Raw genomic sequence first — 23,601 nt, 5'->3', positions numbered from 1 at the left:
ATATAATCACATTATCCCCTCTGTTTCATAAATGCAGTAACTAAACAACTTTACACACATCATAAATTTTGAAATCTAAAACACAACTGGCATTTCCTATTATTACATTCCATTATCACATGTTCCGGTCTCGAGACTTAACATTAATTTTCTTTTCAATATTAATGCTTGTAAAGCCTTGCTTCTCAAAAGCCTGAGTGCAAAAGGGTCCTAAGTGAGCTACAAAACAAATTTACTTCTGCATTCATTCTTTGCAACATAAAAGCAACTGAAATTCTATTTTTGCAGTAACTTTAACTCACCTTAAACTCCTTGTTCTATTATTAGAAACAACTATATGACTGCATTTCTGTCTCTTGCCTATCATAGTGTAGCAAAAAGAAGATATTTAAACAGATAGGCAGGGCAGAGAGCAAGGACAAGTGTTATACACCACACAGTGTACAGCAAAAGTCACATTCACATTACTCCAAAAGAGCATCCCTTCCAGTGAAAAATGCATATTTTATGATTGTTTTTTCACAAATATTAAAATGAATATTATATGTGTTATGTTAGAAAGTTATGCTGTATTAATTTGCTTAAGTAGTGTGTTAAATATAGTTTTAGGTTATGACATAATGTTAAAATAAAAACTATGCTATGTAAGATACTTTTTTTAAAGAAAGAACTCGAACTGAGATAGCAGCCACAGGACACCTGGATCTTCAGAGAAAAAGAGTTTATTGCTCCCTTATCAGAAGAAAAGAAATTCTCCCTGCTTTGCTCAGCTTCCTGACAGTGAAGACACTGTCAGGATTAAGAGGAAGAAGCTGACACTGACCAGACAGAATCCTGTGTTTGAATGGAATTTATGCATCATGTATGGAGTGTATGAATATACAACAGGCTGTTGTTTTTAAGGGTCAATCCTCTGTTAACATGTGTCCTTTTTGGGGCTAATTTTGCCCCAGAAAAAGGTACCCGGACGTCCGTAACTCTTTGTTTTTATTGTCCCATATTGTCCTAATCAAAATTGTCCAAATTATTATTAGTCTAATTATATTGCTATTTTTATAACCATTTTATTATTATTAAACTTTTAACATTTTAAAAACAAGATATTGGCATTTTTCACACTTCCAAAGGAATGGTTTGGGCATTTCAACAAACAAAATCCCCTCCAGATCTGGCTGTTTTACGAGAGGGCTCTGCTGAAGAAGTGCAAATCTTTGTCTCTCTCCTACAACAGCTTTCATGTATCACGATGGGTGAGCCACCTGCAAGGAGAACCAGGAAAGGATGCCCACCTCCCAGCCAGAATCATTACCAGGTGCTGAGGAGAAAAGCCAGCTGAAGGTGGGTTGACAGCTACAGCCACCCCCTGAACAGGCTGCTGGGCGGCCTCACACACCAGACAGAGCATCAGCTACAGCAAACTCCCAGGAAAGCTGCCGGACATTCTGGGAGATGCCAAGGGCTCTTGTTAGAGTTAGGCTCTTCCCAGCTGCCCAAATGTCACCTTTCCCAAAACTGCACTATGTTACTATGGGAATGCGTACCACAGCTTTCAAAACTGCAAAACTGGTCCACGTTTCCAGGTGGAATTGAGGCATAAAAGGAGACCGCCAATTCTTCAGCATGCAGGAAATGCCACCAAGTCCCAAATGAGATAATGAAACAGCGTGTGCCTCTGGATGCTCTATGGCAGTGCTCACCACCTCGCTCACCACCTGGCTGCCCCAGGCTTCTCTTGCTCTTTTACCACCATGGCTAGGGTACATTTTTCTTTCACTTTCAGCTTGACTCCATGACAGAGTCCGTTCCAAGAAACCTTTCTAGAGTGGTTTGTGCACGCTGAATGAAATCAATGGACCAGCTCTCAGGAGGAACCCTGCTGCAAGGAAAACTGTCAAAAATGCATTATATGTATACGCTATCTTTATCAGCCTTCCACCCAGTCACTTACCTTACTGTCATGCTATTTAAAGCACGGCAAATTTCCAGTGCCGTAAGTGCTCTCAGATGTTTTTTCCCCCTAATTAATTAAATTAACAAAGCCTGAAGTAGCTCAGAGCACTTGCCATTGCTCAGCATTACTGGAACTTGCATTCTAACTCCTATGAGTTGGCTTCATGAATACCACATGGAAACCGGTCCGGCCCCAACCATTTTACACCGTGATTTTATCCAGCTGTCTTCCTCATGCGTCAAAAAGGAAAGCAGAGACACTTCGTTTCTCTGAGCAGACAATCCCCTAGGGCACTGCACGGGACTCACGAGAAGTTCAGCTGCTTATCGTGCGCTGCACAACAGAGGGCGACACCGGAAAGAAATGAACTACAGAAAAGCACATCAGGCAACTGATACTGTTTTGCGGAGATAAACAAAACTTTACAACTTTTGTGAAAGTTGGAAAACCGGTATGTTTATTACAGTGCTGGACGCATGTGGGAATTGTTCTCTTAAAATGACATGCGTACTTCTGGGAACTTTAGGTCTTTTTTTCCCTCTCTCTCTCAAATACATCTGCATACAATTTTGCAATAGGTTCATACATATTCATTTTTAGGAATTCTGCGTGACATTTGTCGCTAGTTCTTCTTTATCAGAAAGAATTCCTAGGTCAGGTTGACGTGCTTTCACAGCAGTCTTTTTGTCTTTCATTATTACTGGTGTCACTAACTGGGGCTTTCTTCACTCGAGAGTGATGGATTTAGGCATTCTGCTTCTTGATCTTGATTGCCGTGAAGGTGGTGAGAAGCACCTGGAACGGTCCTTCTTACTGTGGTTTTAGAGTGTTCTCTGTAAGAGACTTAACATATACATAATCTCTAGGCTGTATGTTATGTACTGGCTCATCTAACTTTCTGCTCTGAGTTCCAGCTACGTGGTTTTTCAATTTCTCTGAGCTGTTTGCTTAAAGCCACCATGTAGGTGGCCAGTGTTACTTCTTAAAGTGGGTGGACATTCTCTTTTGTATTCTATATGGTGTTCCATAAAGCATTTCAAAAGGACTCAGCTTTTCTTTAGCTTGAGGTTTAGTTCGAATTCGCACTAGTGCTAGTGGAGAAGAGCTTGGGCCAGAGTAGATTAACTTCTTGCCCGAGTCTTACAATCTGCTGCTCAATCAAATGATTTATTTTCTTCAAATGATTCATTTTCTCCGAGCATCTTCTGCGACCGAGAGGCTACAGCAGCCCTGGCGGGGCCGGGACCGGGGAGAGCCCAGCGGCCGGGATGTCCGTGCCGGCACCGCGGGGCGGGACCGGCGGCGGGGCGGGACACGCCGGGGAAAGGGCGGGGATCGCTTCCGGAGCGCGACCTTGGCGGGCGGGCGGGTGAGTGCGGGGCTGTGCGGAGCTGTCCCGGGCTGTCCCAGCGGCGGCAGCGGCAGCCGGCAGCGCTTTCCCCCGCAGCCGCGGCACGGCGGGCAGCGCTCGGACAGCGGCCTCGGTGTGTCCAGGGATGGCGGCGCCGACGAAGGCGGAGAGGAAGGCGTGCTGGGGGGCCCGGGACGAGTTCTGGCAGTGCCTGGACAGCCACGGGGATGACGCCGCCAAGTGCGAGAAGCTGCGCCGGGCCTTCGAGTCGCGCTGCCCGCAGCAGTGGGTGAGCTCCGGGCAGTGGGATGCTCCGTGGGGACGGCAGCTCCAGCTGCCCGCAGTGCCCAGCCCGGGCAGCCTGGGCTTGCCGTGCTGCCAGGCGGAGCTTGGTTCGCACACTTCTGGCTGGCCGGGAAAGGACGGCTCCTGACTGGCCCGGGAACTAAGAAAAGCAGTGTTAAGGGTATAATACAAAGAGAAAGGAAAATACTGTCTCAAACTTCCAGATAAACACACAGGGTTATTGTTTTAATTAAAAAAAAAAAAGTTTTAGAAGATATTTGAAAGCTTGTAGAAGTATGCAGAAATTCCTGTTTAAAGGCCAGTGCAGAAGGGAGCTGCCACGCAGGCTGTGCAGTGCATGGCATTTTAAGACTGGCATCTGATACCTTGTGCATAAAAATACCTTTTTTTCCTGCAGTGTAATTTCACAGTAAGGCATCTGCCTGCAATGTAATCCATTCATGTTGTGTTTTTTAGTTTCCTGAGCTCAAGCTGTAATTCGTTTTTAATAGGCACTGCCCTTTGGTACCAGTGGTGTTTGAGGGTCTGAACAGTTCCTGTTGCAGGTAGTAGACTGAAGGCAGCTAAAAAGCCTGAGTACCTTCACAGCTGCTGCACTGACACTTTGAACAGTGCATTTCTGGTGTTTGTTATCTCTAGGGATGATGGTCTCATCTGCAGGGCTTTGCACATCAGTGGTTCTAGACACAACTCAGAGGTTATGCAGGCTGTGATACCATAGAAAAGCTGCTCGACTTATCTTTGCATCACAAATAATTTTTGTTCAGAGCAGTGAAAAGAGAAAAGCATGTAAGATCCTTATGAAGTAATGGGTGGTGAACTTAAAAAACCAGAAGTTCGATTTCAAAATGGTAAAGAACTCCCAAAAATAACCACGCCACTCTTTAGTCTTCAACAGAAGAAACTCCTAACTAGTGTATTAAAATCCTCCTTCAGTTCAGTGATCAAAGACTGCTTACACAAAACCCCTTCCTCTTGCTACTTTCTTACAATGAACATTGTTTCTCTTTTTAAACAGGTTAAACACTTTGACAAAAGAAGAGACTTTTTAAAATATAAAAAGAAGCTTGAAACAGAAGGATATAGTCCTCCAGAAGCTGCTGGAAAGTCTTAGGAACTCTGCTCTCAAATCAAGTCAGACTAACTATAGGAGGAAGAAGCCAGAGAAAGCAACAGAAGCTGCTTGAGTGCAAGAACTGCTAATGTAGCAGTCTCCCTGAAATGCAGACTGCTCTTCTTGTTGCCAGGTCTCACATGTCTGCTAAAAAAGGGGTCATGGACAGCTTTTTGATGAGTTTAAGTCAAAGGAATATGGTGCAAGGCTGTTCACAGATTCAAGGGTTTGAATGTATAATTAGTAAAATTGTTTCACAGGAATAAGTGATTATTTAATACTGCTATGTACATATTCTAAAGAGAAAATGAAATTGTTTTTCTGTAAGTGACCCACCCTATTCCTAAATTAAAAAAGTCCATTCCAGCTTGCCTTTTTTGTCGAAAACAGTGGGTTGTATAATAAAATTTGTATTTGTCATTTACCAAGTATTTCAAAGTGTTTTAAAATACAGTTTAAGTCAGATATTAACTTATACAACAGTGGTCATTAGAAGACCTAAAGGATCCTGTGCATATGATATGTAACTCACTGTTTGGAGGATGCTCTTTTTTTTTTAAGCAATAGGAATTTTTACACTGGTGATAGGTTTTCAGTCAGTATCTCTACTAGAAGTATGTCCAGTTATTTATGACAATTCTCACATTATGGCCTTTTGTAGAATTGGATTTACCTTAGTGATGTAGCTTTATTTAAAGGTACAGACTGTTTACAGCAGGATTAATACTTGTGACTGTAGAAGGCATTTAAACAAGGAGCAGGATTGAATGTAATTATGTAAGTGGAGTTACCTTTCAAAAATCATATAACCTAGTATATCTAGGTACTGGAATCATTGAATACTATGCTTAAAGGCACAACTTCAATTTCAAGCACAGTCACCACAACTGAAGTTCCTGCAGTAAAAATCCTGTGTTCTGAATTCGAGATTGTCCACAGTACTGTGCTGACATTCAGCAGAAAAAACACACACACCACTTGCAATATAAATAGTATTTATTTCCAATACAACAATTTAAGGAGGTAAAGTATTAAGGCATTTAAAAATCACTCTGAACAGTGGAGAGAACAGAACATGCAATAAGAATCCTCATTCACCCTGAGTTTGTATCTCATCTATCCAGAACTTCACGTGGTAGCACCGTAGGAAGCCATCCAGCTGTACAGTAAGGCACCAGACTCTGGGCAGTCATTGCTGCTGTTTTTGCTTGATCACTTGTTGTCTTGTGTACTCCCAGATCAGCAGAGCCCCGCTCACATGGACATTGAGGGACCGGATAATGCCCTGCTGAGGAATTTCCACACAGACATCCAGGTGGTGAATCAGGTTGGCTGGGATTCCCTCATGTTCGTTTCTAGGGAAGAAGAAACAGTAACTCATATCTGAGAGAGGGCATGTGTGTTTCAGAAAGCAAAAAATACAAATGTCAAAACAGCATCCAAACACCTCTTGACAAATACCACATCTGCCTACGGGGTAAGGCACAATTTCTTGTCACTTCTGATGACAAGAAATTAATTGTTTAAAAACAGTAATACATTACAAAGAAAACATGGAGAGAGCTGACTTAACTTTTGATGTAGAAAACCTGGTGGAAGACTCAGTTTTCAAGTTCACTGGTCAAGCAATAGCTGAGCACCCAGCATTAAGACTCTCTGCTTTTGTTTTTAAACCATATATAGTGAAATCAACATAGTATGAAGCTGCTGGCACAGCAGGAAAATTCAACTGCCCACTTTACATTCCAGTCTTGGCACAAAGGAACGTCCAAACTGAGCACACCAGAGAATACTGAAGTTTACTGGTAATTAAAACTATTATTTTTAATTAGAATAGAACAAAGTGATTATGAGCACTCCATTCTGAAGACAAGCTACATGTAAAAAAGTTGGAAAAAAATCTTTGTCCTAAGAGGATAGCCAGGCCCTTCTTCCTGGTCTCACTCAGTAGCCCTGCAATGCCAGGAGCTTTCTCACTGCTATGTGCTTTACTGCAGATTTCTTTTGAATAGCCTCCCCGCCTTTGTATCACATCTGAGGCTTGTCTGCTTATACAACCTGAGAACTGCTTTTCTCTGAAGTTGTCCCATGTTCTGCTTGTACTGCAAAAACTTGCTACTTCACCTTGTGCCTCTCATCCTGACCTTTTAAATCACCTCCCAGCCATGCACACTCAGTCTGCTCCAGCCCTCCTCACCGAGCTCAGCAGAACAAACGCAGCCTCCTCCTCCTCACTGAGCTCACAACCCACAGCCCACACAGAGAGGGCCCCACACAACTAAACTGAACAAATGGTGTCTCCAGCACTCCCAGAAAAATACAACCCATGCTGTTGCTACCTTCGCCCCTTATTAAAAGGTGTTACAGTGTATGCATAGGTTATTAAATATGAGAAGGGTCATTCAGTAGATAGCAATACTTGGTGGTCTTTGGCACACAAAGCCAAGGACTGCTCTTTCCATGATCATTTCCCATTCCAGAATCACCTTCACTGGTGTCACTTGGTTTTCATGTGATAAAACTCTGACTAGAGAAAGGGATGGACTGCAAGAGGTGGGTTTACAAAACAGTGTGTGCTCTTACCCCAGCAATAATAGTGATTTCTCTGGGAAGCAATATTCTGTAAGATCAAAACTTTTAGCTGTTTGCTCCACACCAATAATAGTGTAGCCTTCTGTTTTTTTCTGCTGTAAATAATCAACAAGCTGAGATGGTTTCACCTGTGCATTAAAAGTAGAGAGAAATATGAAAATATATAAATATCACCTTTTGTAAACTTCTGAAATTATTGTAAAAAAAAAAAAAACCCAAAACAATTTACTTGGACACTTTTTAAGATAAATGACTTTCATCCCCAAAGACTCTGTCCATATAAATAGCTTAACATTTTAAAAGCTCTTCAGCAGTAGCACAAAAATTTAATGGCAAAAATACCCCCACCAATACAATGAAGAAAGATGTAACAATTACAACTCACACAATCAGTTTACCACAGCAATAAGAAGTTGCAAATATTTTCTAAATTCTTTTTTATAAGTTTGACCCCAAACATGCAAGATTAAGTGTCAGAGATAACAGCAGGAGCTTCCATTAAACAAAAAGATATTTTTTTCAAGATAAAAAATGTAAGGCTCTGAATTATGCATCTGACAAACTGAAGATTCTGAGCACATTTTTTAGCTATTAAAACATTTCCATTCACCTCGACAAGGGGGAGCCACTGCTCTGCAGAAACACTCAGATGCTGAAACTGCTTATCCTGTACATAATGAAGACTGCCAACAACTAGTGCAGATGCCCCAAATATTTCACTTGTACGACATAAACCTACAAAAACAAGAAATAAAGTGATTTTTGTGTAGAAAATGAACACCAAGCCAGAACACTGAGTGAAAATGACAAATGAGAATGAGTGAGAATGCAAATGAGAAATGGCTACTTTAGTCATCTATTTTTAATTAGTTTCAGGTCTTCCAAGCCACATCTTGTTCCATATAAATTACAGGAAAAAAGTGTTTTGTAATTTAGCAGAAAGATAAAAATTAGAAAAGCGCTGTGTCTTGCCAACATGCTTTTACAATACTAATTATACAAAGTAAGGAGTCAAGTGTCCAAGCCTTAGCAAGGATGGATGGTTTGACACATCCACACACCTGTTAAATGACAGAGGATGACACATCACAGCATTACAGTGCAGACAGCAATAGCCTGTGGGCTTTTCATTACTCACTGCAGTTACTGAAACTGCTAACATCAAACACAAATGGCAATAAAGTATTTGCAGGATTTATTATGTCACAGCTGACACATCGTGAAGGCAGTTCTTAATGGGGAAATGGGACCCTGCTGTCCAACAGACATGAGAATCTTGTACATTTACAAGATTTGGCTTAATTGTTACAGAAAAAAATGCAAAAGCAAGTAATTTCTTCTAATTGCATACACAGTTGAAAAACTCAACTGTAGCAAATACAGAATTAGCAAGAAACTGAGCATGTTTGTTTAAAAACAGTAATACATTACAAAGAAAACATGGAGAGAGCTGACTTAACTTAGTAGCAAAATTCTACTTAGTTAATGCATGCTATGTGCAAGTTCTTCTTTTTTTTCCTTAAAATGTAACTGTAGAAGGCCCCTTTCTTTGGCTACCAGTTTCTTTTAGGATAATGATCTATTCTTCTGAGCAGAACTTAAATAATTTTCTAATTATCAACATAAAATGAAATTAACTTCTATTCTCTAAGTGTGCTCCAAGGTCTAAAATAAAAGTTTGACTATGTGCAATCAACCTTACCTCCTAAATTGGTAGGTTTATCAATAAGTGAAGCCACCACAATCAATCTGCTGTTTGATTTGCCAAGTTTAGCAGCACGATCCTGAAATGCCATTTCCAAGTCTAAACTAGGAGTACTGTTCTTCCAGGGTATAATCTTCTTCTGAACATCAGTCCACTCTGTCTGGCTGTCTGCTTCAGCCAAATGTGAGCCTGTAACAACAAACTGTATGTTCATACGGATATGCAAGTGGGAGTGAAACTAGTGCTTCAATAAAGAAGATAATCCAAATGGTAATACTCAAGATTCATGATCTACTGTTATTTTATGGGACATGTTCTGCTCACACAGATGCAAGTTTACTTCAGCTGAAAACCAGAGGTCAGACTGAATACAGATGTGCACAGCTACCCCATACAAATAATTAAATTACTACAGATGGGCTATATGTTACCCATGTCTTGCTGAGCCCAGTCACTTGGTTTCAGCTCACGAAGCTCCGTTCGGGAGTGGCACCACTGAAACGCTGCTGGCAAAGGAATGTCAGTGAATCTGCCAAATCTAGAGAGGGAGATCCATTCATCCTCAGCCAGTTCCGAAAGGCGGGGAATAATGTAAAATATTGTCTGCAATGGAACACAGTGTTATCAGCAGGGAGTCACTAAAGCAAACAAAAATAGATAATTAATGGAACATGTCTACTATCTAGCCTCCTGTGTGTTAATACTTGTTTTTTCTTGGTACTTAATACAGCTTACCAGTATATCTCTCAATATTCATAACCTTACTTATAGTGCTATCCAAAACTTCCATAAATCTAGACTTATTGTCTAACTAAACTTTTCCTGAGGATCTGCACTGATTACTGTACTGAAATTCTAGAATTCCAAAGAATTAACACTATGCTTCTCAGCACAAGGGTCTAGAGAAAATCTTGTATGTGTAACACTGAAGAGTTGCCAAACACTCTTAGAACTTTCTAGTAAAGGATGCGGATTTATTTAATGTCAAAAGAAAAACAGTTGAAAGCATTAAGATCTAATGGTAAAATCCAGCTCAGCACAACCAATACATCTAGCTAACCACGATTTATCAAGGAGGAAAAAGCACATATTCCAAGGGAAAGACTGAGTAAGTCAAAGAATTTAAAACCCAGATTTTGTTTATCCGAATGTGCCCTTCAAGACAAAGGTGAAGATGCACCCTGAATACATTTAAATGCTTCACAATATTAGTCTTGCTTTGTTGGGTTTTTTTCCTCCTGTTAAGGACTTTTACTTTCAACTGTTTAGCATATTTGTGTTCACAAAAATATTTCACAGAACAACAGTTAAAAGAAGAAAAAATTTCTTCTGTCAAAGATGGCACTGTTTCTGCAAAAACATATACCCCATTCATATCCATGAATATCCTGTATTTTGACCTTAGTTCTTCTGTCTCTTCTATTGATCTGCACCCTTATTTTTGCCTTCCTTCCATTTTCAATGATGAAAACGTTTATTCAGCTGTTAGTTATTTGAGCTGTATCAAAAAAGGTGGCTGAAAAAGGTGCTCTGGAAGTGATGTATCTCTATCCCATTTGCATCAAACAATCCAGCTAAGCAACCTCAAGTAACTTCTGGGAACAGATGCCTTAAAAATCTTAATAAACTACCTCAACTAAGTAGATGCTCTTCAGTTACTAGAATGAACCTTTCCAGTCACAAATATAAAACCTGATTAATTCCCACAGATAGGCACATTCATCACCCATATCTCTTCCTAACTGACCTGGGTTTTTAACACAGTATCAAGTAGGAAAACTAAGATGCAATCTCAGTCTAAAGCCCATCACAATCTGGGTGAAGTAATTTTTGGGGGTTTAAATGAATAATAGTTGATTGATAATTTCATCCCACATTAGAAGATACCAAAAAAGATAAAAATACAATTGCAAAACTAGACAAATAGTGTGGTCTTGCCTCTAGACTATAATCCTCAACTGGATGAAATGTTGCAAAGAAGAAGTGATCTTGGATTCGCTGCCAGTTCCTTCTGGCATTCCTGCAAGTGCAGAAAGTAATGTAAGATACATTTAAAAAGCAAGGTAAATTAAATTTAAAAATTCAATCATAAAATTGGCATAAGGGAACCTAATTTATTTACTGTATCCTGTACAGGAAAGAAAATACTTCAACAATTAAGTAAGGGCCCATTTTTAAAAAATTACAGCATTCAGAAAATAAGCTTTACTCATGTTTCAAGAAAGGCCCAAAAGAAAGACACGTCTCCAAATTCTATTATCAAAAGGAGTGAGTTTGGCAAGAAGTATCCCATGGAAATTGGATACTAGCCTATGGTTCAGTGTCAGATTTTAGCTGTTAAAAAAAACCAACTAAGTCAAGACTCTTCCCTTTGCTGCTTTTTTTCCGTATCATCTCTCCCCATACCAACTTCTTTTTAAATAGTAATAAAAACCCCCATAAAAATTATAAAGTGCCAATTTAGAAAATGTAACTTGCTGCAAATGGCTCAGAAGAACAATGTTAAGCCGTAAACAATGTTACTAACCCTGTGCCGTGCATGTTTTCCACTTGTTGAAGGCTAGATTCAATAACTGGTGTCAGAGCTTCAAATTCTTCCACATGCAGCATTCTGCACATAGCCCAGATTTTTTTAAGGGCAATTAATGCATAAAGTCGAACGCTGAAATTATGGCTGAAACACCACTGCAGAACAACTATGAGGGCTTTCTTCAAAGCTGGCTTCTAAAGAAGCAAAGACAAAGAAGCTTCTTTCATGTTAAGTTTTAATGTACAGTTCAGAAGTTATGAGTGGCCCAAGAAAAAGTTCCTCAAAAGATATCCTTTTGGAAATCACAAAGCTTTAAAATTATATTAATTTCCTTCTTTCCAACTCATCAGGACAAAACCTACAGCCTCACTTGTTCTTTGAAAAGGTATTCATTTGCTCTAAAAATCATTATTCTGCCTACAAGGAAACCTCTACTTACTTCTGATTAAAAGAGCAGCAAGAACAATAAACCCAGGTGCATCCACATGTTTATGTAAAACTGGGGTAGCTATTCTAGAAAAGTTCACAGGTAATCAGGCTCTATGTATCCAGAACACCTGCCAAGTTAGCTAATTTTCCAAAGTCCAGTATTTTACAGATGTGACAGGAAGAGTTGGTGTTTTGCATAACAAAGGATACCTTAGTAGGAAGTAGGTATTAAAGAGATACTTAACCATTTTGGCAGCCTATTTTCAGTTCAGAACTCTGTATAAGCACTGGAAGTGAATAAAGAATGAACATTCTTTGAGAAATGTACCTTCTCTGGGGTATTTTGAAGAATGATGTCAAAGTGGGCCAACACTGATAAAAATGTGCAGATGCTTTTTTTAAGCTTGTCTTCATCCTAAAGTAAAAGTATGTAGTACGTAAAAAAGAATGTAACAAGAGATATGCATATATAAAATGGTTTTATACTGTATGCATTTTCACACCATGTTCTGCACATGCAATAATAATGACACTATTAAAAATCTACTTGTTTCCACAGCCAAATTTCTGATGATACAAGGTCAATATTATTAGGATTTAATTCTTCCTACCATGTTATTTGCTTTTTCTTAACACATCAACCAGAATGAAGTATATAGTGGTATAAGTGAGCTAAAATTGAAGCCAAGTTCACTGTATTCCCCCAGGAATGCAAAAGATCAGCACCATTCCACAGCCTCTTGCCTGGGGCTCCCACTACCCAGAGCTCAATCTGCAGCACACACTGCAGTTGCACACAGAGCCACCTGCACTAAATGTATTCCTCAACACCAGGAGAGCCTCTGAAAATGCAATCTGTATTCCTTTCTCATAAATCTCTGTGTTGTCTGCCTGCCCTGATGGTTGGAATGGGCCCACTGTGATAGTACATTTGTTATTATCAGCATGAAATCACTTTGATCCAACAAATTATCATCTGCTAAAAGGACAGCAATTCCAACAGCCCAAGCTTTTGGAAGGAACTCTGAAACAGTCAGCTCTCCTCAGTCAACCCTTTCACAACTTTTGGGTATCATCACTCAAATCCTGCTCCAGTTCTAAAATCTCATTACAGAACTCTACCATGAGGAAAGTCCATATTAGAAGCTGTAAATTGAATATGTGTTATACAAGTCATGTTCTCACTGACAAAGAATATGGGACAAAAAAAGGTGGGCTGTGGAAACCACAAGTAACTCAGACCTCCAGACCCAGGATCTACAGTGTCCATGTGGTCCTGATGGCTCTTATATTGGACTAGTCTTGGCTCACTGTGCCAGCTCCACTCTGCCCAGAATAAAACATCATAAAAGGAAATCTCTCAACAGGAAGAACTGACTTTTCTTTGGCCAATTTTAGGTGTCTCAGATTATTGCTCAGACTCACAAGCTAAACTGCTCAGCAGCCCTCTGCTTTTAAAGGAAGACTGGAACACACAAAAAATAAGGTATGGGGTTACAAACTGTACCCTCTTTGTTCAAATTACTCTCCAAATGAATGCCAAAGGTCTTACTTACATAGCAAAAGCAATCCCAGAATTTATCAAGGAATTGGGGATATTTATGTAGAGTCAAGATAACAATCCATTCTATGAAGTATTTCACAGATGCCTGATTATTACTGAATCCAGCCTGAAAAACTCTGTCAAGAGTTCCACTCAAAAAATTCTGAGAAAACAAAATCAGGCAATCCTTTAGTATATTACTACAGTTATTTCCATGAAGAAAAATAAAATAAATAAAAGAACATTCTCACCTTTATCAAAATATTAGCTAAATTTTTCAAGATGCAAATTAAAACATCTTAAAACCATCTAATTTCTTTATTATACTTTGCAAATATTTTCTTATGAAGCAGCATTTGATGAAAGTAACACTTGCCAATTTCTTGACTGCTCATAAACTAGCAACGTTTTTACTAAATGAAAAGCTTTCAATCAGATAGTCAGCACAAACATTTAGTTAGCTTTAACAGGAACAATCTGGCCTCCTAAAACTCACAAATCTAAGAATCAGTTTGCAATGTCCTCTAGAAATGCATGATAAATCCATGATTTCAGAAAAAGAATTAAACTACACAAAATTTCTACAACACAGAACTTCCACGTCAGCCACAGGTTACATGCCTTTTATACCCTGCTGTAATTTAACATATGCAGCTTGCATGACACCAAATTAGGTCTTGAAAGTAGGTATGTATTTATTTATTTAAAAATTAATTGTAAAGAGCAATACCTGGTTAAGCTTTGGGAGAAGAACGAGGAGTGTCTGCCATACCCGGTTTTTAATTCTATGCTGCAAAGAGTTTGCATAATAGCGTGTTCTAGACCTAGACACCAGCTCATCCTGAAAGAGAATTGAAAGGTTTATTGCCTATTCTTCCTTTAGATTTGAATACATGTAAATACACTTTTCTGTACTAAGAAAGCAGCATCTACTACACAGATAGGATCAGCACTGAACATAAGCTTAGGAAAATATATTTACCTAATTTATTAAGAATTAAATTCTGAAGCTTATAATTAAACAATAAAGTAAGCAAATAGCGACTAAAGCTCACTTTTCCCCGCTTGGTGGGGAACACATCTCACAACACAAATATTAATCATTTCTCTGCAGTACTTAATTGAGAGGAATGAGGGACCCATGCATTCCTAGTTCTTCAGACAAAAGCAGGATTCAACAGTACCAGAACGTATGGGTGATGTTCTAATAGCAGCTGCAGTAATTTTGACTTCAGACTCCTGCCACTGCATAAGTAGCTATGATATAAACAAAAATTGGACTCCAACCTTCTCCATCATTTCTATATATAAAGGTATTCTATGGAGACAGTAGCTCTCTCAATTTAAGAGGTAGTCTGCAATAGTTAAAGTGAAATGCAGTGCTTCAGAATGCAGCCTAAAGGAAGATTCTTAATGGAACACTGGTTACAATTTGGATAATGTTCCAGGAAGCCAAAATATCCACTAAAAAGAGTGAAATAAATGCAAAAGGCAATTTTTATTTGTTCTGGTTGAATTAACTTCTCATAACAAAGAAAAGCATATTACTTGGCAAATCTAGAGTCTACACAAACAACCATAAATGCATCCTGGCAACGGTAAATATTTTGCATTTTACTAGTTGTACTAACAGTGCATTTATATACCAAGAGAAATTTTACCTTATCAAGTAGTTTGATGAAAATGTCTTCCATAAACCTCTTATGCAAGATATTTGTTCCATCCAACAAGCACAGAAATTTAACAGCACAAATGCGAACAAAGTGATCATCTCGATTTGTACTGTAAAATATTAATAAAAATAAAAAACTCTACTTGTTTAGACATAAAGATAATTTCTAAATTATAAAAAAGCACCAAATATCATCTGGAACATACAGCCATCAATTTGTCTACAGTGAGACAACATGAAAATACCCAGAACTGGCATTTTAAAATCTGTTCATCATTGGTGATGAAAAAAATTAGTGAGTTCAAAACCTGACCCCCTGACCCTGACCCTATCTAGAGTTCTTTAGTAACATCTAGGTGTTTAAAAAACTTTTCTATAGAAAAAGCTGCATCAGAAAGTTTTTTAAATTTTGTGCCTGTAAACTGTAATCTTCTAACAACTAATTTATGCTTACAGTTTGGTCAAATATCTAGTCCCAAACAACACTTCATTCCTATTAGCTAAGTACAGGCATCCAGAATAATTCATGGCAAGAGTAAAATTAATGACATTATAGGCTGTGACAGCTGCAGAGCATCACAAGAAAATACATGATTACCAAAAAAGCTCTTGGAGAAAATACAGAGTAGTGAACTTTTGCAGCAGATTATTTTTAGAACTTCAGGTTTTATAAACCACTAACATTTCTGAAAACAAGGTGAAATAACTTTTTCTCTGAATTTCTTCCACTGAATAAAAATGGGAGCGAAACTATAAAAAAGTTTGTATTTGAATTATGAATATAATGTGATATACAACCCTTTTCCCAGTCTTTTAAAAGGTTATGAATATATTCCTTGTGAGTCCCCTTCAACTCATGATATCCTATGACTATATGATAAGCCTGACTTCAAAATCAGCATCTTTACTCTCAGAGCCAAAGACAACCAGGACAAAGACACAGTTCACACCAAATACTGTAAGATGTATCCTCAAAAGCATTACCTTTCTGTAACAACATTTGCTGCACATTTTTCTCCAAGGTTTTCTATGAAGGCATGCACATCCTGAATGTGTCTTCAGAGATGAAAGAAGACATAGCAACAAAATTAGCAGAGTAACATACAAAATCTGTTTTCAGTTTTTCAATAGTCATCTCAAAGTTGAAAAGAAAAAAAAAAACACACAAAATTTTAAAATAGAAATCACAAGTATGTTTTTGTATACCTTTGATCTTTCCTAAATACAGTTCCAAAGACACAAGCCTCAGTGATAAGTTCACTATAATTTCCAGCATTTAAGAAAGCATTTGTCAAGGCACTTCTCTCATCAACAGTGGGAAATATCCAAGACTGACAACAATGACTAAGGACTAAATTGAAGACTCCAGTCTTTGTAGTGGACAGATCTATGAGCTTGAAAATTATCTGAAAATAAGAAATAAAAGATTCAAAATCTAGTTTTCAGAAGTGCCAGATCTATTAGAAAAAAAATTGCAGTGATATTATTTTAATAGGTCTCATGGTCTTTTGCATCCTATCTCTGCTCAGGTAAATGCTGTCTTCAACCTGTTTATAATTCCCTGATATAAGAGCAGGTGAATGGGCAACAATTGGCCCAGTATATACTTATAAACCAGAACTGATCTTTGCTTAAACAGATAAAATGCCAGATGCTTTAATCAAATCTCCTGGTAAGTGGAACAAATGAGCCAGGGCTTACTTCATGAGAACAAACTTAGTGTTTTAATCAATCCTTATACCAATTTACAAAAAAAAAATTAAACATAAAGCAAAATTTCTTATATAAGTTGCCATATCACTAGTTCTGTTTTTTAAGGAGGATTACATTCATGTTCATATTTAAGTTAAAAGTTCATATTTAAGTTAAAGTGCAAAAGTGTCTTTGTACCATTTATTTTTTGTTTTTAAGGAGGGCATATTTATGATATTTGAAACTGCTATCTAAAGCTTTTCCAAAAAAAAAACCAAGAAAAACAAAACAAAACAAGAAAAATGGCCCCAAAACATTTCTTTCCCTTCCTTAGGGTAAGTGCAAGAGTAAATTTCACATACAAAGTAAATTTTGTTTCTAAGAAATTGCAAGCATCTGGGAGAGGGCAGGGAGATAGAGAATGAACAGGTAAGGCTTTCTAAGAATTCCTTTTTAGACATCAGTTAGAGCTGTCCATGAAAATAATTTTTCAGACGGTGTAACAGCTCCTAATAGACAAAGCTGCTTTGCTTCCCTGCACTGAAATGACAGTTTTGATAATGTGAAAATTCTTTGTCAGTAATGCTGATTTCATAGAGAAAGTTGTTCTGAATTGTTAAGCATTAAAGCACCAAGAAGCTCATGAAGAACTTAAAACTGAAATACTGCAATGCAGTCTGGAGGAACACTTGCTGGAAAGAAAGCTCTACCCTAGTAGCATATAGGTTTTTTACCAAGATTTCAAACCTATTTTCCAGTGTAAAGACAGGTATTGTAACTTTCCTAGTAATTCCAAAACTGAGTTATTGTTTCACCTGTAGGGAAGCAGCACAGCATTTACTATGCATTTCTCAATCCTGAAATTTTTTTCAGCTGTTTCACTAATATAGTAGAAGTTCAGGACACACAAAAGAAATTTAAGGTATTTAAGTTCTAGCATAATTAACATAAGAATAATCACAAAGAAAAAAGAAGAGTGCGGCAGAAGAAATTAATCTAAAGATGACAGTGCTCTGGGCACCTTCTGTGGAAGCCCTTCTCAGTATTACCATAGCAATATTCCCTTTTTTGACTGAAAAATACCCCTTTGTTCCACCCCTTCTAACTATTAAAAAGACAGAGTGCACTGTGGTAAAAAAAATTAAAATTGCGCTTCTGTGACAAATCAACATCAGGCAGGTCCATATTTTCTTCTCTTTAGCTACAATTGCACAGTGGGTCAATGGCACAGGGACTGTTGAGGACTGGAATAAGAATATACATAAGTAGGCACTTGCTTGGGAACTTTATCTTCATTTTCTTATGAAGGGGCAGAAGGTGGCTCAGCCAGAAGCCCTTTGTTGAGCATAGGAGACCTTCATTAGCTCCTTGATGCCTGCTGCCATGGTATGTCCCACTGCAGACAATGGGATAGCTGTCACATGGACTCAACACTCTCAACATTGGCAAAACACACCTTACATAATGCTTGAAATACTAATGCTGAAGTTAAGGCAGTAATTGTAAGAATTTAAGCAGGTTTTACGATCAAGAAAAATAAAATACTAACTATAGCTCATTAGTTATTGCAACACTGAGCATACAATTAGCTGTTACAGATATTCATGAAAAGTAAAAGCCAACCAACTTCTACAACAGAAGAGATAATTTATCATCATTACATACATTTCTTATTTTGGCCTGGGTCCACAGGGAGACTACAAATGCAAAGTGTTTAAAATAAAGAATTGTAACATTCATTTCAATCAAGTTTTCAAAAAAAAACCAAAGAAAATAATTGGGGCTACATTTCAAGGTAATGAAGACTAATACAGATATATCACAGCAGTTTTAAACAGCTAGAAAGTGTCAATTTCTGTATTTTATTAAAAGCAATTTTGCTGCGTCTGGGCTGAAAATAAATTTGAGACATTTGCTATTACTTACAGTTATGAGTGTGACACCAGGGCAGGGCTACTTATGGTGGCTTCAAAGGAAAAGTGCAACCCCTCCCAGTGTGATTTTTGTGCCAAGAGCAAAGCAGCACATGTGGTTCTAAATCTAACAGACAAATACACTGGTAGATAGCTCACAATGTATTACTAAAGTCTTGCACTCACTGTGGACTGTTCTGTACAAATATTTAATTAATACTTAGAGGGAAAAAAAAAAAAGAAAAAATCCCCAGGAAAGATTATGTAAAAAGAAACAGCTAACAACTTTGCAGTGTATAAAGCCAATAGGAACCAACATCCCAGTACTGAATATGGTTTTCTGGACTTAATCAAAAAAAGAACACCACGACACATGCAAGAACTCTTGGAGTTCTGGCAGCTGCATAAATCTTAAAAAAGAAGAATAAAGATTGCATTTTTCTCCTTAACTCTGGAAGCAGGTCTCCCATGCAGTATTAAACTGAACTCTAAGGTGACTGTGTGTTTTTTTTTTTCTACACTTGGACTAACAGAGGAAAAGAAACCTTTAAAGAAGCAGTAAAAATGCTTTATTCAAGAGCATCTACAAAATTTTGAACTGTTCTAGCTTTTCATCTAAGACACCATTTTCATAAAGAGTAAACTATTAGAAAAAGGCATCATTTTCCCAGAATATTAATAGTTTATGACAGTTCAGGTGTCATATCCGAAACAAAATAGTCAAGAGGAAGAGGAAGTTTATTTTTAAGTAAAAATAAAATAAATGAAAAAAACTAATTTTACTGCATGCAGAAGATAGGGAACAGTCTAAAAAAATCAATGACACAGTACTTTTCATTTTCTGTGCCACAAGATGAAACAATATCTTTGTTTATCTTCAATCTTATTCTAAGGTCTTTTATCTTAACACTCTCAACCCTGGGCCTTTCCAGAAATGAAAAATTCACAACAATAGCTGAAGGGAAAATAAAGCATAAAATACATTTTTACATCCACACAAAATTTATGTTCCCTTCTCAAAAAAAAAAAGAATTCTTGAAACTGACCTCTTTTATTTTGGTATATGCTTGACCTTTTGCACTTGCAGCAACAGCTAGAACCTCAGTATCAAAGATGAACTGAACAAAAGCTTTTAGATTGGCCCAAAATATTAGCTGTGTGTTGCTCAAAGAGGATATAATTTTCCAAGCCAAATCAAATGCTTCTATGCAGAGAGCCTCTGATGAATCCAGAAGCTGTAAATAAGGAGATAAAAAATTGTTACATTTAACAAATAAAAACCCACCCAAAAACCTATTAAAACTGTGCAGGTTAATATTTTACCTTGGGAACAAGGACTCTCATGCAGTCAAACACAGGTGAAACTTGGTCTGAAGGAAGAATAGACAGGGCTTCCAATGCAGACTGTATAATTTCTTTTGACCTTTCAGCCATGGACAGTGACATTACTGAAGTTTCTTCACACCCTTGAGCCAGAGTTGCAAATGAATTTAAAACAAAACGGAGGCAAATCCACTGGTCGCGAACATAGCGCGCAACAATTTTCCCCCATCCTTGAGATGTCTTTTCTTCACATAAGCTGTGAAAAAAATACTTTTCTTAAATAAATATTGTGTTAAGTTTATCCTGCACATTCCTACTCCACCAGGAAGTGCTTAACTGTACAAACTCACTGCACTACGTCAAGGTGCTAAGATTTATACAGCTCACGTGGACAAGTACATGGAAAAGAAAATCTAAAAATTAAGTGGTTTTTAAAAGAGAAAAATCAATTATGGGCTTGTCTTACCCTGTGAGAGTATTCAGTGGAAACATCACTATGTGCTGGCTGTGGTTTTTTGTTACCCAAGTATTTGGGGTTTGGCTCTCTGGCTTCCTCTGGTTTCCCTTCCCAACAGTAAATAATTTACATTTAAACTTGCTTGTGTACATGTCATGGCTTTCTGCAGTGTACATATATTTAATCTGGCCTAAGGGTAAGCAGTGTTCATAGCTAGCTCTGGCTTCACAAAACTAGAGGACTTAACAAAAGAACCTTTGGTCTAATCAATTATGGCTGCTTTAATGTTCCAAAACCTGGATGTTAAGACAAAAGAGCAACTGAGTGAACAATTTGTGTACAGAATTCTTCCTTTTTATCTTGGCAAGAAGTTGTCAAAGAACAGGAAAAGCCACCATCTTAACCACTGCTTCACATTAATCAAGTTTCTTCTAGAGAATTACTGAAACTTTAGCAGACATACCTATTTTTTTCTTCAATATAAGATGGCTTCTTTAATACTTCATTGAATTGAGAAAAGGAAATGAATTTCTTCAGGGCATCCACAGAAGGCAGAGATTCCAGGTGCACTTGCAGCTCCCCATCCATTATCTCACATACAGCTGCCAGTGAAGCCATGCTAGCTACTTTTCTAATTTGTTCCTTAAGCTTCAGCTCCTAAGTAAAACCAAATCATACATGAAAAAACACATACCAACTTCTCATATGATACAAATAACCTACTAATAACATACTTCTAATGATTCTCCTCTTGGCATCACCACAGACATCATAAGGCAGCAGCTCTGCATCCTTCTACTTCTGTATTTTCTTCCCCTGAGCCTAAGGCAGCCTGGCTTGGGCTGGGGCAGCACAAGCACTCACAAGTTACAAGCACTGACAGAAGCATAAATACTCTAAATTCCAGTCACTTGGACATGAAGTGCAAGCAGTGTGGCTGTGATGGAACACTCCTATCTTGCCAGGTAACAGTTCACACACATTGCTGGAGAGCAATTAGAAAAAAGGATGTGGGTCCAGTTATTCAGAAACCCAACACAACAGCTGAAATTTGGAATACAACACACTAGCTGCTCCAAGCACCTAAAAAATCACAACCATGCCCTGGCTATTTTGTATGATAAACACATATATTCAAAAGAGGGATGAAATTAAAAGTCTCATTTTAAAAAATGCCAAGAAGCATATAATGCCTGTATAGTAAGAAAATTTTGATGTTATTTAAATATCTCCAAGTTACTTTGGCTGTCTAGAGCACAGGAAAGACTTTTTTCATCTGTTATTACTCAGCATTTTCTTCTTCTGAAACTGAAGCAGCTGAAGAAGCCATAACGAAAATATAATTCCCCTAAATTCAAAATAAGTTGGTAAAGGCCCCCAGTGAACACTGAGTTTGAACCAGAAAATGTTTACTTTGAAACTACTGGAAAAAGTATATAATTCACATAAATGAAGGAAAAAAATAAAATTAATTAAGTATTGTTCTTTGTTCCCTTAAAACACAAACCTAGCTAATTAAATACTAACAATCTTTTAACGTTGTTATTACCTGTTCTTGAACAAAACAGTAATACCAATTAATAAGAGCAAAGTTTATATTGACCAACAAACCTTAATTTAAATCTCCTTTTTGTCATGGAAGTCATTAATGTTTCTTTACCCTTTGAAAATTTATCTATTTCAGATACAGTAGCCTAACACATAGAACAATGGGACAATCAACATAACTATATGAAAATGCCAAAGCAATGCTCCGTTCTGGAGTTTCTTTTTCTCTGTATGTTCCAGGTTTGAAGTCAACAAGCACAAATTTTCATTTAACAGTTATTTGATCAGTAAGATTAGTTCATATTTGAGGAAAAAAAATCTTTGAGTACATAGTTCATGATTACAGTACGAATTTTACTTTAGCTATATAGACTTCTAAATAATTCAATATAAAAAAACCAAAGTACTAAAAATCTTAGCTACAAATATTATACATTCATATTATGCTGCCAAATAAAGACGTGTGTTAAGGAATATATATGCACATACACACAATAGTCACACAAACTACTATTTAACTTCACATTAGATATAATGTTATGCATTATAAACATCACAATACAAATAAGCAATTGTATGTTAACTTATGTTTAAAGTATGTCTATATAGTTATTAATACAGAATCCAAATTCTGCATATTAGCAGAATTATTAGAATATGTTTTAATTACTACTTCTTAGCTTGTTTTATATTAATATTTATTGTTGTAAATAATGTTAAATTACCTTCTCAGAACTTCTCTCCTGAAGATTACGAATAGATGCACTTATCAGGGATGAAAGGAAATTCTTGATAGATGACATTTTCTTCAAGTTGACTTTCAAGCACAAATTCATTATCTCTGGAATTAAAGCCAAGTACAGATCACAACGATCCAGGTCGCCAACCTAAATGTGAGGAAACAAATGCAATCCAAATCAGTAAGAGGGGGAAATGAAACTGAAAATCAGAAAGAAAACTACTGACATGACTACTACATGACAAAACTGCTAATGACAGCAGAAGGAAAACTACAACTGTCATTGCAATTGAAAAACTTTTAATTTTGGGGTTTGTTTGGGGGAGGTTATTAACTTCTAAATCTTTAAAACTGACTTTCAGATGCCATTCTCTTGATGCAACTCTAACTTTTGCTTTGCTTAAAAAGTCTTAGGTTTCTTTGGGGTAGAAACTTAGAAAACACCGGGCACAGCAATGAGCAAACAGTGCAAGATAGTCAAGTAATATGTACTAAAAGCCTCCAAACACCTAACAACTTACATACACAGCTAAACTAGTAGATATTAAGCAGTACATGCTACTCAGGATTTCTTACGATATGATTTCTTACGATTTAAGAAGAAATAAGAAATGCAGACTACAGACACTAAACAATACTTGTAAAGAAACTTCTTTTTTCTTTCTTATTGTGTCCATTCAAAAAAGTTAACAGAAGTGTGTCTATGCAAATTGACTTTCTAGGTGTTCAACGATTT

General features: G+C 37.4%; 2 protein-coding genes across 5 annotated transcripts in view; one reads left to right on the top strand and one right to left on the bottom strand.

The window, feature by feature from the left end:
* Positions 1 to 3,304: 3,304 nt before the first annotated feature.
* On the top strand, positions 3,305 to 5,146 carry COA6 (cytochrome c oxidase assembly factor 6). Its single transcript, XM_054630042.2, has 2 exons — positions 3,305 to 3,591; positions 4,627 to 5,146. Exons 1-2 carry the CDS (start codon positions 3,448 to 3,450, stop codon positions 4,720 to 4,722), a joined length of 240 nt encoding a protein of 79 aa, XP_054486017.1. The 5' UTR covers positions 3,305 to 3,447; the 3' UTR covers positions 4,723 to 5,146.
* A 554-nt stretch (positions 5,147 to 5,700) lies between these two features.
* The window catches only part of TARBP1 (tRNA guanosine 2 -O-methyltransferase TARBP1), a 31,993-nt gene continuing 14,092 nt past the window's right edge, over positions 5,701 to 23,601 (bottom strand). For all 4 annotated transcript variants that reach the window (XM_077175591.1, XM_077175590.1, XM_054629370.2 and 1 more), the window contains 17 exons: positions 22,852 to 23,013; positions 21,042 to 21,235; positions 20,122 to 20,377; positions 19,845 to 20,033; positions 16,400 to 16,599; positions 16,178 to 16,249; positions 15,183 to 15,303; positions 14,252 to 14,362; positions 13,535 to 13,684; positions 12,307 to 12,393; positions 11,547 to 11,743; positions 10,958 to 11,039; positions 9,451 to 9,622; positions 9,017 to 9,208; positions 7,925 to 8,049; positions 7,306 to 7,442; positions 5,701 to 6,077 (listed from right to left, as the gene is read on the bottom strand). In XM_077175591.1, coding sequence (XP_077031706.1) covers positions 5,912 to 6,077; positions 7,306 to 7,442; positions 7,925 to 8,049; positions 9,017 to 9,208; positions 9,451 to 9,622; positions 10,958 to 11,039; positions 11,547 to 11,743; positions 12,307 to 12,393; positions 13,535 to 13,684; positions 14,252 to 14,362; positions 15,183 to 15,303; positions 16,178 to 16,249; positions 16,400 to 16,599; positions 19,845 to 20,033; positions 20,122 to 20,377; positions 21,042 to 21,235; positions 22,852 to 23,013 — 2,613 coding nt within the window. In that variant the 3' untranslated portion in view covers positions 5,701 to 5,911. The remainder of the gene's footprint in view (positions 6,078 to 7,305; positions 7,443 to 7,924; positions 8,050 to 9,016; positions 9,209 to 9,450; positions 9,623 to 10,957; positions 11,040 to 11,546; positions 11,744 to 12,306; positions 12,394 to 13,534; positions 13,685 to 14,251; positions 14,363 to 15,182; positions 15,304 to 16,177; positions 16,250 to 16,399; positions 16,600 to 19,844; positions 20,034 to 20,121; positions 20,378 to 21,041; positions 21,236 to 22,851; positions 23,014 to 23,601) is intronic.

The sequence above is a fragment of the Agelaius phoeniceus genome, chromosome 3 (assembly GCF_051311805.1).
Source record: "Agelaius phoeniceus isolate bAgePho1 chromosome 3, bAgePho1.hap1, whole genome shotgun sequence".
Lineage (NCBI taxonomy): Eukaryota > Metazoa > Chordata > Aves > Passeriformes > Icteridae > Agelaius > Agelaius phoeniceus.
The sequence above is the reverse complement of the archived record's forward strand: the minus strand, read 5'-3'. Positions and strand labels throughout refer to the sequence as shown.

What these genes read in the sequence shown, in the direction of transcription:
- COA6 (XM_054630042.2), top strand. Translation starts at nt 3,448, where the DNA reads ATGGCGGCGCCGACGAAGGCGGAGAGGAAGGCGTGCTGGGGGGCCCGG. An exon ending in CGCGCTGCCCGCAGCAGTGG is followed by an intron (nt 3,592 to 4,626) that starts GTGAGCTCCGGG and finishes CTTTTTAAACAG; the next exon opens with GTTAAACACTTTGACAAAAG.